At 33.0% G+C, this 11853-nt stretch overlaps 1 protein-coding gene across 1 annotated transcript; it reads right to left on the reverse strand.

Annotated features, from left to right (window-relative positions):
• Positions 1-4605: 4605 nt before the first annotated feature.
• LOC124238508 (growth/differentiation factor 8) lies at positions 4606-9867 on the reverse strand. The gene is made up of 3 exons (XM_046659551.1): positions 9384-9867; positions 7185-7558; positions 4606-5168 (listed from the first exon to the last, which is right to left on the reverse strand). Exons 1-3 carry the CDS (start codon positions 9754-9756, stop codon positions 4788-4790), a joined length of 1128 nt encoding a protein of 375 aa, XP_046515507.1. The 5' UTR covers positions 9757-9867; the 3' UTR covers positions 4606-4787.
• Positions 9868-11853: the final 1986 nt, after the last annotated feature.

Below are 11853 nucleotides of genomic sequence, written 5' to 3' on the forward strand. Positions count from 1 at the left end.
CAGTGTGTAAACTGGAACCGAATGACCATGCAAATGAAATTTCAACACTGTACGTCACATGCCAGGCAAGTCATGACTTGCATATCACATTTTAGCCTGTGGTTTAATTTCTTAGTTACATTATAGGATAGTATTCACGTGTTTTATTTTTAAAAGTAATCATTTGATATTTTAAATGGATTTTTTTTATCATGCTACCTTTTTAATAAGTACTATTGGCATGCATGATCAAAGAAGTGTAACTTATTTGATTTAGATTTCTATTTCTTATCTAATTGATATGCAAATATGAATGCTATGTTCCCTCGGGCAATTTGATTAATTTCTTTTAGCCTCAGCTCCTTCTTTGAAATGGGCATAGTAGTAATACTTAACTTTCAGCATTATGAAGATAAAAGTTACTTCATTAAGGTGAAAACACTTTGAAAACTATTAATTATTTATTATTATTTTAATTTTTATTATTATACACAATAAAGTAGTGGTTTTAGTCACACACTACCATAGATTTCCCGTTACAGTCTATTTGTCCAAAACAATTTCCAGGTTGACAACAGGTTTGTTTGAATAGGTGTAAATTGGTATAATCCTGTGGACACTTCTTTAGTGTCCAGCATTGACTATTCCCAGAGAACAAACCATGGCTCACAGCTTTTGTTGTTTTTAGCTCTCCTGCATTTTGTCTTCTGGAATCATTCACTATGACCCACCATCAATTCTACTCTAGCATTTCAGAGCTCCTGTTTCGGTTCTTGAACCAATTCACTATATAACTTTGGGCAACCCTCTCTTTAGGCATCAATTCTGTCATATGTAAATTGAACAATTTCTAAGGTCTTTTCTAGCTCTCATATTCTATGACACTGACCTATTTCAATCTCTGCATGTACATCTTTGCTAATCACCTGCTCTTCATTCACCTTCTCATTCACACCAATTGTACCCTCCCTCACTAAAATACAGCCAGACAACCTTTTGCAAAAACCAATGCTGAATCCAGATAAGGATATATTAAAAAATATAAATATTAAAACACATTCCACTCTTCCATTAGGGCTTGGTGAAGAATTGTTGTAACCAGAGTGGTGAATTCCTTGTGTCAAACTGCTCTTAGTTTCAATCCCAGCTTGGCCACTGAGATACCTCTGTTGTCTCATTTCCTCAGAGTTCTCTTCTGTAAATTGGGCACAATAATGTCTCTCATACTGGCCATGTCAGAATAGTGCCTGGCACAAATCCGGTGCTCAGTAAATACTATCATCTCATATCCTCCTCATTCTGACACCCAGACATCAAAAGCTCTGATAATTTCTTATTTTGGATTTTGACACATAAAAAGAATGTAAGTTTGTAATTTGAGGTCCTTTTTATTCACTTGTCTAGTTTAATCTCTCACAGAGTTGACAGGTGGTGATTGGATGATCTTTAAGAAACATAGAATGTTTGGGTAAATAGTAAGGATTTTAGCCACATTAAGACATCCAGGCTGATTTGATATTTATTTTCCTTTTCCAATACTCAAATTGTTTAATGACTAAAATAGATTACTTGGAAAGCAGGCCTTTATAAATATATTTTTTTACTTCATAAATAATAGTTTTTATCTTAAGAAAGAAAATGCAGTATCCCTCCCAAGGGTTTGTAAACTAGGGTCTATGAATGAGCTCCAGGGAGGCCCTAAATTCCCTGAAATTATATGCAAAATTGTAAGTATTGATTTTTTTCTAGTGAGAGTATCTCTAGTTTTCAACAGATTTCAAAAAGGTCATTGACTTCCTAACATTATGTATCATGGTTTAAAGTGAAATAATTTTTTTTGTTTTGGGGATAGACTGAGTTCTAATTTAGTTGCTATCAATGTGAAATTATTACCTTATTTTAAGAAAGTAAAGTTCTATACAGAAGTGCAGCAATCGACTTGAATACAAAAAGAACTGTAGAGTTTGGAAAGGTTTTTTTATTGATTTTTTTTTCGACTAACATAAATTTGTGGGAAGTATGAGAAGTATTACAAAATATTAAGAATATTAAAACTGATACACTGCAATTAAATGATATTTTTTGAAAATCTCAGGGATTAGTATTATGTATTACAAGTGAATATTCTTGGGGTACTGAAAATGAAAATGATGTACCCATAGACAGACTGGCAGAGTACCTTTGCCATTTCCAAGGACCTAAGCAAAACAGAACAAAAACTGCCTAGGTCCCATCAAAAAGAGATTGGTCCTGATGCTTTCTTTCGTGGTCATATGAGTTTCAAGAGAGGGCTATCACAGGATGAGGTTGGTGAAGTGATCCTAGGGCTCCATGGTAAGGGTGAGTATAAAGATTAGGGAGTCCTGTGACTGGGTCCTTAGAAACTGAGGATGTTCCTTTCTCATAGTCCCCACAGGACCTATAGAGGTGAAGGTCCCAGTTATTTGTACTCTAGAGCCTAAGGTACATTAATGGGCTGCTGACCACTTTTGGTATAGGTATATTCATGGCCCTGGAAGAAGTAGGTTCCACTGTGTACAACTGTAAGTGTATCACCATAGTTGGCTTCTTCCCCCACAGGGGCCACCCCTTATAGCTCCAGCATTGTGAATGTTAAATATGTCAGTATTAAAATTAGAAAAAGTACTGCACTTTGTTTGTATGAGTGGAAATTGCTGTAATTTCATTGATCGTCAAAAATTACACTCATATTTACTATATATTATTTATTTAGGAACCATGACACTAGATAGAATTTGAATCACCTCCTGCATTAGACTTAGTCACTGCTTTATAGCTAACTTACTAAACTGATAAGCGGTAGAGAAGAGAGTTCACTTCAAAAACATTTATGTACAGTGTTGCACTTAAGGATTTCTAGGCACTTTATGATTATTTTTCAATTCAATTTGAAAATTGGTACCCCCAAAGCTCAGATAAATGTGCTGGTATCATTAAGTGCTAGAAAAAAAGATGCAGCTTCCCTGTGTTCCTGTGGCTTCAGTAGAACTTGTAACTCTAGGACCATATACCCTTGCCAACTGCAATGCATTTGGAAATTGATGCTATGAAAACATATAAATAGTTTTCAGGTCAAGATAAAGAGAAATGAAACAGATGTAACTAGTCCTTGCTTTTGTATGCTTAAAGCAACTTGACCAGAACCAATTTAACAGGAATTTCACTCATGAGAACTAGAGTAGCAGATCTAAAATTCCTAAACCAAACTTTTGTGCTAAACCATTAGACTTTCATAATAAAGTGAAAATCAGAAATCCACAATTAGTCATTATAATATAAAACTGTTGTATCTTTCAAAAAAGGTGAAAACACTTTAATATAATTTATATTGTTTCTACACATTAGATGTAAGAAATAATTTCACTTAGTCATAAGTACAATGAATTTGATTAAGAAAATGGTAATTTACAAAATAGAAGTAAATATATGCAGACATATAATCATTATCAAATTATAAAATAAAATTAACAATTCTTGTTAAGATATCAGTTTGTTATTCTGCATTTCAGATAATAGAGTTAAATCACTTTGGTATGCTTAATAATATTTATAAGTATTAAAATAATGGAACGTTGAGATTTGAATACAATGACAGTAAACCATTGAAATTTCACATTCACATTATACAGCCATCATGAATCTATAAGTGAATGTTCATAATGTAAAAAAATATAAAATGATTGTAATATAACCATCTAACCATTAGCATATGGAGTTTTAAGACCACTATTTAATCTGCTAATTTGCCCCGAAATATAAGCAGTTGCTTTTCTGTCATACATGACATGTCTTTGTGCCTTAATACTTAATTTGAAATGTTCTGACTGTAAAAATATACCAAAGTAAATAAAAAAGGAGACGCTTATTTACAAAAACAATATTGTATACATATTATATAAATGCAATTGTCTCAAAGTCTTTTTATACAATATTGATAGAATCAGTCATTTCCATTATTTTATCATAAAAACTGCAATGTTGCAAAAGCAGGCTGCAATTTTGAAATTTTGATAAAAATGAATACTTTTTGGCTGCCTTTTAAGGTAATGCAGTTTCTCCAAGTATGCTACAGAATTAAATCCTGACCTCTAGAAAAATGATTCTTCTTTCATTAAAGAAAATCCATTCCCCATTTGGAAAATGCACCTGAAGAAAGGAGAAACATTATTTTATTGGATGTTTTTATTTGATAAACCTGATGACATCAGCCATTCAGCCTATTTGTATTAGCACCATTGGTGTGGATTGTTAATGTACTGTATCAATCACAATAGGAATGGAAACTTGCATATAGTGTACCATTCCTATTTTTGTGGAATTTCATCTTACCAAGTATGCTATTATACGATATACATTCAAGTGTATAAGGATAATCAAAATGATGGTATATAACAATCTTGCATTTTACCAATACTATATATAGATTTCTGTAAATATTAAATGAGACTATAAAGAGACTTTAAAGCATACTCCTTTAATTCACCAGAATACAAGGAGACTTGCTTTCATTTACCTGCATATGTTGTAATATATATGAACATAAATGTAATTTGATCTCCTAGTTCAAAAACTCTGGAAATCATAAACCTTTTTATTGTATGGTTTATTTTGATGGTTAAATGCCAACCGTTGCATATATTCTCTCTTTTAGTTCATATACTGTAGCTTGTGCTTAAGTGACTGTAGCATACTCTAGGCTTATAGCCTGTGGTACATAATTTCACAGTTTCAAAATTGTGAGGGGAAGGCCTTCCATGTTTTAGGAAGTTATGAACCAAATGTAAATCTCATGAGCACCCACAGCGATCTACTACCATGGCTGGAATTTTCCCATATATTATTTGTTCTTTGCCATTAAAATATAGCATATTAATTGGAGACATCTTTGTGGGAGTACAGCAGGGGCCTGCTGAACCTCTGGGGTTTGCTTGGTGTACAAGATGAGTGTGAGGATATTTTTGTAAAAATACAAATTCACACTCTCCAGAGCAGTAATTGGCCTTATATCTTTTGGGTGCAATAATCCAATCCCATCCAAAAGCTTCAAAATCCACAGTTAGAGGGTAACGACAGCATCGAGATTCTGTGGAGTGCTCATCACAGTCAAGTCCAAAATCTCTTCTGGATCGTTTTGGTGTGTCTGTTACCTTAACTTCTAAAAATGGATTCTGTATGAAAAGGAAAGAACAATGAGTAATATTAATACATCCTGAAACACTTTCCTACCTCAAGATGTCATTGTTGAAGAAAGAAACTAATCATTTTGCTTATACTATATTTATTTTTAAATTTTAGAGCATTAAGGAGTTTTAATTTACAGTAGGCTTGACTTTTCCCTATGGCTCAAAAGAATATAGCAGCAATACAAATTCCCCTGTGGTCAGATCTATGTCTTTCTAATTTTTGTTTCCCCCACTTTGAGTATCTAAATGCCTGGCACATAGTAGATGCTTTGAAAATCTTTATGGGAAGAAAGGAAAAGAGGGAGAAGAGGAGGGAGGGAAGAGGTTATCTCCCTCTCTTCACGCTTGTTAATTAAATGTATTGGCTAAATATGTCTGATGACTTCTAGAAAGATAGGTATACTCATCCATCCTCCATTCCCTAGGTCTTTACTTGGGGAAACTTGGATATTAAAGCCAAAGCAAAATAGTTACCTTCCAGCACTATATGGATTGTAACAGGAAAAGGGAAGGTAGGGTGATGAAGGTGTTGGTCTGTATATTGGGTTGGAAAGAAAAACTCTAAGAGAGGGAGGGGTAGATTCAGAAGAAGACAACTAATATTTCCTTTATCCTTTCACTGAAAAGTGTTTCCATTCAGATATTTAAAAAAGGATTTGCTAGTCCTTCCCCTGCCGCAATCTTTTAATGCGTTAAGACTTTGCTTCTTTTATATGGAAAAATTGGAAGAATATGTCATGTTAACCATCTGTTTAGTAATTAAAACCTCTGTTACGTTACTAGGTTTACGTTAAAATGCTACCTATAAAAAAGAATACTTTCTTAAATGATTAATAGTAGTTCTTATCCTATATCAAAATCAAAATAGACCTGGTACTTGTTGTTATTTAAGATTGTATAAAAGAATAACATCATTTTGGGAGACAATAACATTTTATGTTGCATATTTAAAGAAAAATAGATCATTTGGAAAATTGCATAATATTAAAAGATTCTATTTTCATTTAAAGTAGATTTGATTTACTAATTGTATATTCTTTTTAACCAAGACCACATGAAGACTGAAAAGATATATTTATTGTTTGCAAGTATAATCTTTTGTTGTAAATTATGTCAATAGGTGGAAATAAAAAATATGATCACATTAAATAAGTTTTTGAAAACAAAAGTATAGGTAAGTTGGAAGAGTAACTCAATTTATAGTAAGTTTTAAAATATCTTTTAGTAATTTTTATAATATATAAGGTATTGTCATCTGCTTGGCCTGATATTAAATTAGTTGGCATTACCTAAGTAAACTCTTGCACAAGAATGGTAAGGCAGCTCAGAAATAAAGCTAGGTGGCAAAGGTTAACTAGCCTGGAAGTTTAAGTTTTATTAGGTGTAATTCACGAAGTAATCTACAGAAACATCAATGCATCAACAGCCTGCAAAATAATGAACATAATGAACATATTTATCATGAGGGACCTTGAATATGGTATATTTAATAAAATATAAGCCTAAACATTTTGTACTTAATTGCTATAAATAAAAGCATTGTATTTTAATTATAATTTTTAAAGTTTTACTCTGCTTTATTAAGCAAAAAACTTTCAACACATTTGACACTCTTCTGGGGGCAAGAAAAGGTTTAATTTGTTGGGTATGTACAAGAATCCATTGTGAAGATTTTGTGTTTTTATTCATATAATTATGTAGCATATCAATGAAAAGCACTTTATATTTCATTCCCAATTCCAAAGAACTCCCTGAGGAGTTAAGGACTATGGTATAACGTTTTTTTAATCCTCATGCAAAGTTGACATATCAAGAGGGTGTTTCATTGGATATGAAATTGGACACCTACTTTTATTGGGTACAGGGCTGCCATTGGGGTAAGATACCTTTGTCTAGCTTGTTAGCATAGGAAACTGGTAGTTATTTTCCACTATTATTCATTCACATGATGAATAAAAACATAACAAGGTTGTTAGAATATTATTTTCATTTATCACTTACCAGCCCATCTTCTCCTGGTCTTGGGAAGGTTACAGCAAGATCATGACCATTCTCATCTAAAGCTTTGATTTCAATGCCTAAGTTGGATTCAGGCTGTTTGAGCCAATTTTGCAACACTGTCTTCACATCAATGCTCTGCCAAATACCAGTGCCTGGGTTCATGTCAAGTTTCAGAGATCGGATTCCAGTATACCTTGTACCGTCTTTCATGGGTTTGATGAGTCTCAGGATTTGCACAAACACTGTTGTAGGAGTCTTGACGGGTCTCAGATATATCCACAGTTGGGCCTTTACTACTTTATTGTATTGTATTTTAGAGCTAAATTTAAAGAAGCAACATTTGGGTTTTCCTTCCACTTGCATTAGAAGATCAGCTATAAATGAATAAGAAAAGGAAAAGAGTTATTGAAATTATTTATCATAAAAAATTAGTAAACCCTTCCATATTAGTTGGTGAACATTTTTTTTCCATTGGAATACTGAATATATATTTAGTCTTTTAAAGTGAAAAACTATGTAGAATTTCATTCATAACTCAGAAAAATATCAAAGAATATAATTACTCTAGCCTTTCAGAATTTTTGATATATGTTTTTTCAGCTGTTTATGAGGAATCTACTTCTTTTCCAGAAAACTGTGAACTAAGGAAAATTCTATGAAGGAATGAACTGTGGATGAAATTTTAAAATGATGATGATTAGAGAGAACAAGAGACACCGTGGAGGAACATCCACTTAGAATTCTTTGGGAATCTGAGTAGTTACACTTACTGAGCAGCTGTACCAATCAGTCTGGAAGAAGGAACCCTTCCCCCAGGCCTGAATTACCTGGGGACAAGACACACTGAGCAACTAACTGAGCCTCGGGAATTAAGAGAAAATATAGTACATCTGTTATGTTTTGGCTTTGGAATAGCCTTTTAAAGGAACAAAGCTAAGCAAGTAATTAGCACAAAAATTTGAATGTTATATTCAGGCTATCTCAAAAGTTAGAAAATACTGTCTTTAGAGCCAGGCTGTCATTGTGAGCAAAATCACTAGCAATTTCTTTTATTTTGGTTCCCCAAGATTGTTTATAAATAAGGTAAATCTACTCCAGGACTATTTGATAGCAGAGTCATAAAGGAAAATTATTTGGTGCATTATAACCTGATTACTTAATAAGGAGAACAATATTTTGAAACTGTTGTGTCCTGTTTAAAGTAGATAAAGCACTGGGTAAAGCAGGATCGCAGACACATGGCACAGAATCTTCCTTGTCATGCCTTCTCTGTGAAGGTGTCTGTCTCCCTTTCCTTGAGTGTAGTTATGAACTGACTGCAAAAAGAATATATGAAATATATTATCTTTCAGAAGCAATATAGATACTACAGGTGGTAGTCCTCCCTCCCAAGAAGAATAAAATTGTATTTTAGGAGATTATTAAGCAATGTGCCTGCCTGGAAATGTGCACCCCGGGTGCTCTCAACAATAGTACTATGGTCAAGGTGTAAGCAGGACTCTGAGCTATAACCTCTTTGATTAAAATGTTTATTTATTAGGCATTTTATGATTGCTCATGATTATCATTATGCTATGTTTACTTCATCATTTTTCTTACTAATACATTAAATTTTAAAAAATATTTTTCCTAATCTCCAGGGGAATAACTTTCAAAATCTAATATGTTAATTTGTGAAGAACATAAAAACACTATGAGAAATAGTTTTGAGTAACAGAAGTCATTTTGGTGTTCAGCAAATGCTCAAATGACCTAAACGTCTACAAATTTCTTCCTTCTCTATTATTAGTGAAAAAAACTTGTTATTATAAATGCTTATTTTAGGCAACCAAATGCAATTATGAAATCTCATGTAAGTTTTTAACATTGCTTGTACTATCTCCCAATTTTTGCCTTGGTGGTATTAAGCTGTGAAAGCATAAGCATGTTATATTTGTCATATTAAACTAAATAATATTAATGCTGTGCAAGAATTTTATTTTGTTTAGCTTTTTAGCTCTCTAAGAAAACAAATAATGCAGCAGATTTCAGTCTCATTAGTAAATTTCTCATGAAATCTTGAAAAAAAGAAACTCTTTTCCTTCCTGCTTACATACAAGCCAAGAGCTTGTTAAAAGAGCCTGAAAATAGATCTGTTTCTCATAAACACTAGAACAACAGTCAGCAGAATTGTTGATATACACTAACAGGACTACTTACACTCTGTAGGCATGGTAATGATTGTTTCCGTCGTCGCGTGGTAATCATCATCTTCCAAAGAGCCATCACTGCTGTCATCTCTCTGGACATCGTACTGATCAATCAGTTCCCGGAGTGGAGGAGCTTTGGGCAAAAGTTGTCTAATAGCATCTTTGCTGATGTTAGGAGCTGTTTCCAGGCGCAGTTTACTGAGGATTTGAATTTTTATGGCTTCTATTCTTGAAGATTTAGTGTTTTGTCTCCAAGTACATGCATTGCACAGCCCCTCTTTTTCCACATTTTCTTTTTGCTCGCTGTTCTCATTTAGATCCACTGGACCAGCAAGAATCAGCACAAACAGGTAAATATAAACATAGATTTGCAGTTTTTGCATGATTTTAAAATCAGTTCAATCTTTTTCCTTGCTCTTATTTCTTCCTTTTACTTTTCTTTTGCTTTTGAGCAATGCCAAGCAAAATTTTAATGCCTGTACAGTCTGAGAGACAACTTGCCACACCAGTGAATCTTTTATACTGTATTCCAAGTGGCTTTTTATATTCCAACTTTGATGAGACAAGTGTCGTCAGGATCTATGATTGGCTCCTGCTCCACAATGAATCTCGCTGTCAGAGGTTAAAACCCTGTCTGTCACAAGTCACCAAACAGTATTTTGTTACAGTCAAGGGTGAGCTGATTCATTTGACTACTTCATAAAAGAAATAAATCTATAAATAAGAAAGATAATGTGATATTTGAAAAATTAAAGTCTGTGTTAACAATAAAATAAACTACACTTAAATCTTATCTTTATATGTGAAATTCAAGTTATAATTTAAATAAGTAAATCTTAATTTACACTTCATACTTAAAAAAGTTGAAATGTTACTTCCTCAGAAATTAAGATTTTATATTATTTAGGCAAACATTTTAAATAAAAAGAATTGTATTTGTTGTATTAAATTATTTTTAGTGCTGTATAATTAGGGAAATGTAAATTTAAATTAGGAAGACCTGTATTAAAAGAGAAGTTAAGATTGTGATACTAGTAAAAGGTTTTCAACTATAATTTGAGAAACTTGTTTTCCTGACTAAATTCTTAACACATGTTGAAAATTATACTTATTATAATGTTATATTGCATGTGGAACTATTTTTAAATAATTTGATGTCTTTTATTAATATGAAAATTGTGCTCAATTTTTGACTGATTACTATTATTTCCTCTTCTAAAGTTGCAGATTAATATCACTCAGAAGATGTGTTTCTTCATTGTTTATTACCAGGGCATAATGTCAGCTAGTAGAAAAAATCTCTGAACTTAGAAGATAATGGATTTGTGAGTGACAAAGCAGGACTTATCACAGTTTGCCTCCGATTTCCAGCAGTTGAAGTAACAAGTGTACTGTCTCTTCTCCATAACTTATATCAGAATATCGTGAACACATAAAAGGGAAAGAGCACCATAATAAAGGGGTGCCTGTTTGTTTTGTTTCTCAATACTGTGATAAGTTTGTACCCCTTTGCCAGTTTTTCATTTTGACCAGAGGGCAGACACCTGGCAGGGGTTTGGGGTAGGGTCTGGGAGCAGAGAATAGAGCTTTTTGTTCTCTAAATTTAAGTGGCCTCTGTAGGGATCAAACTCTCAACCTTCACTTTGGGAGCCACAAGATCTAATCAAATGAACTATTAAAGAGCTAAGCAAACATAGCCAGCAAGAAACAGAAGCTGTTTCCAGGCCACAGGAGATTTCTTATTCCTACTGCTTTTTGGGAAGCTAAGGACTCCTAAGAGAGTTAATCCATTACTTTTTTTTCCCCAGGAGAATGCAGTGGCTCATATCAAATATTTATTTTTTAGGTCACTACCACTTTTGCACATTGTACACTAATTTACTGCCTCAGTGCACTAAAATGCAACTCAGTAGCCTGAAAAGTTAATGCATTTTCATCAAATTCTTAAGAGGTATCTACATCTCTTGAGAAAAAATGGCCTTACATAATGCATTAGATTTGCCCATCATTAAAGATTAAGGAAAACCAGACACAAACCAGATGCCCTGAAAGATTTCAGATACTCTTTGTTGTGGAACAATATTGGATCAGGCTTATAAAGTTTTATATGTTTAGTAAATTTGTTTTCAATGTATAAATCTTTGTCATGTTATAATAATTGTAACGTGTTCCTATATACTTCTTAGTAAGTCACATCTTTTTTTTTTTAACTTGATTAGAATTGCATAACACTTCAGAACTCAGATCCTGGAGTCAGATAGACCTGAGTTCAAAACTCAACCTTGCCACTTCTAACTAGGTAATAATAGATGAAGTACTTCACTTCTCTAACCTTCAGTTTCCTCATAGAGTTTTAGGGATGTGCAATTTAATAATGCATGTAAATTGCTGAATATAGTGCTTGTCGTATAGTACGTGATTGATAACTGGTACTTGAGTGTGTTTCATGCAGAGGGATTTGAGATTATGCTTAAATTTAT

The sequence above is a fragment of the Equus quagga genome, chromosome 4 (genome assembly GCF_021613505.1).
Source record: "Equus quagga isolate Etosha38 chromosome 4, UCLA_HA_Equagga_1.0, whole genome shotgun sequence".
NCBI classification, from domain to species: Eukaryota; Metazoa; Chordata; class Mammalia; order Perissodactyla; family Equidae; genus Equus; species Equus quagga.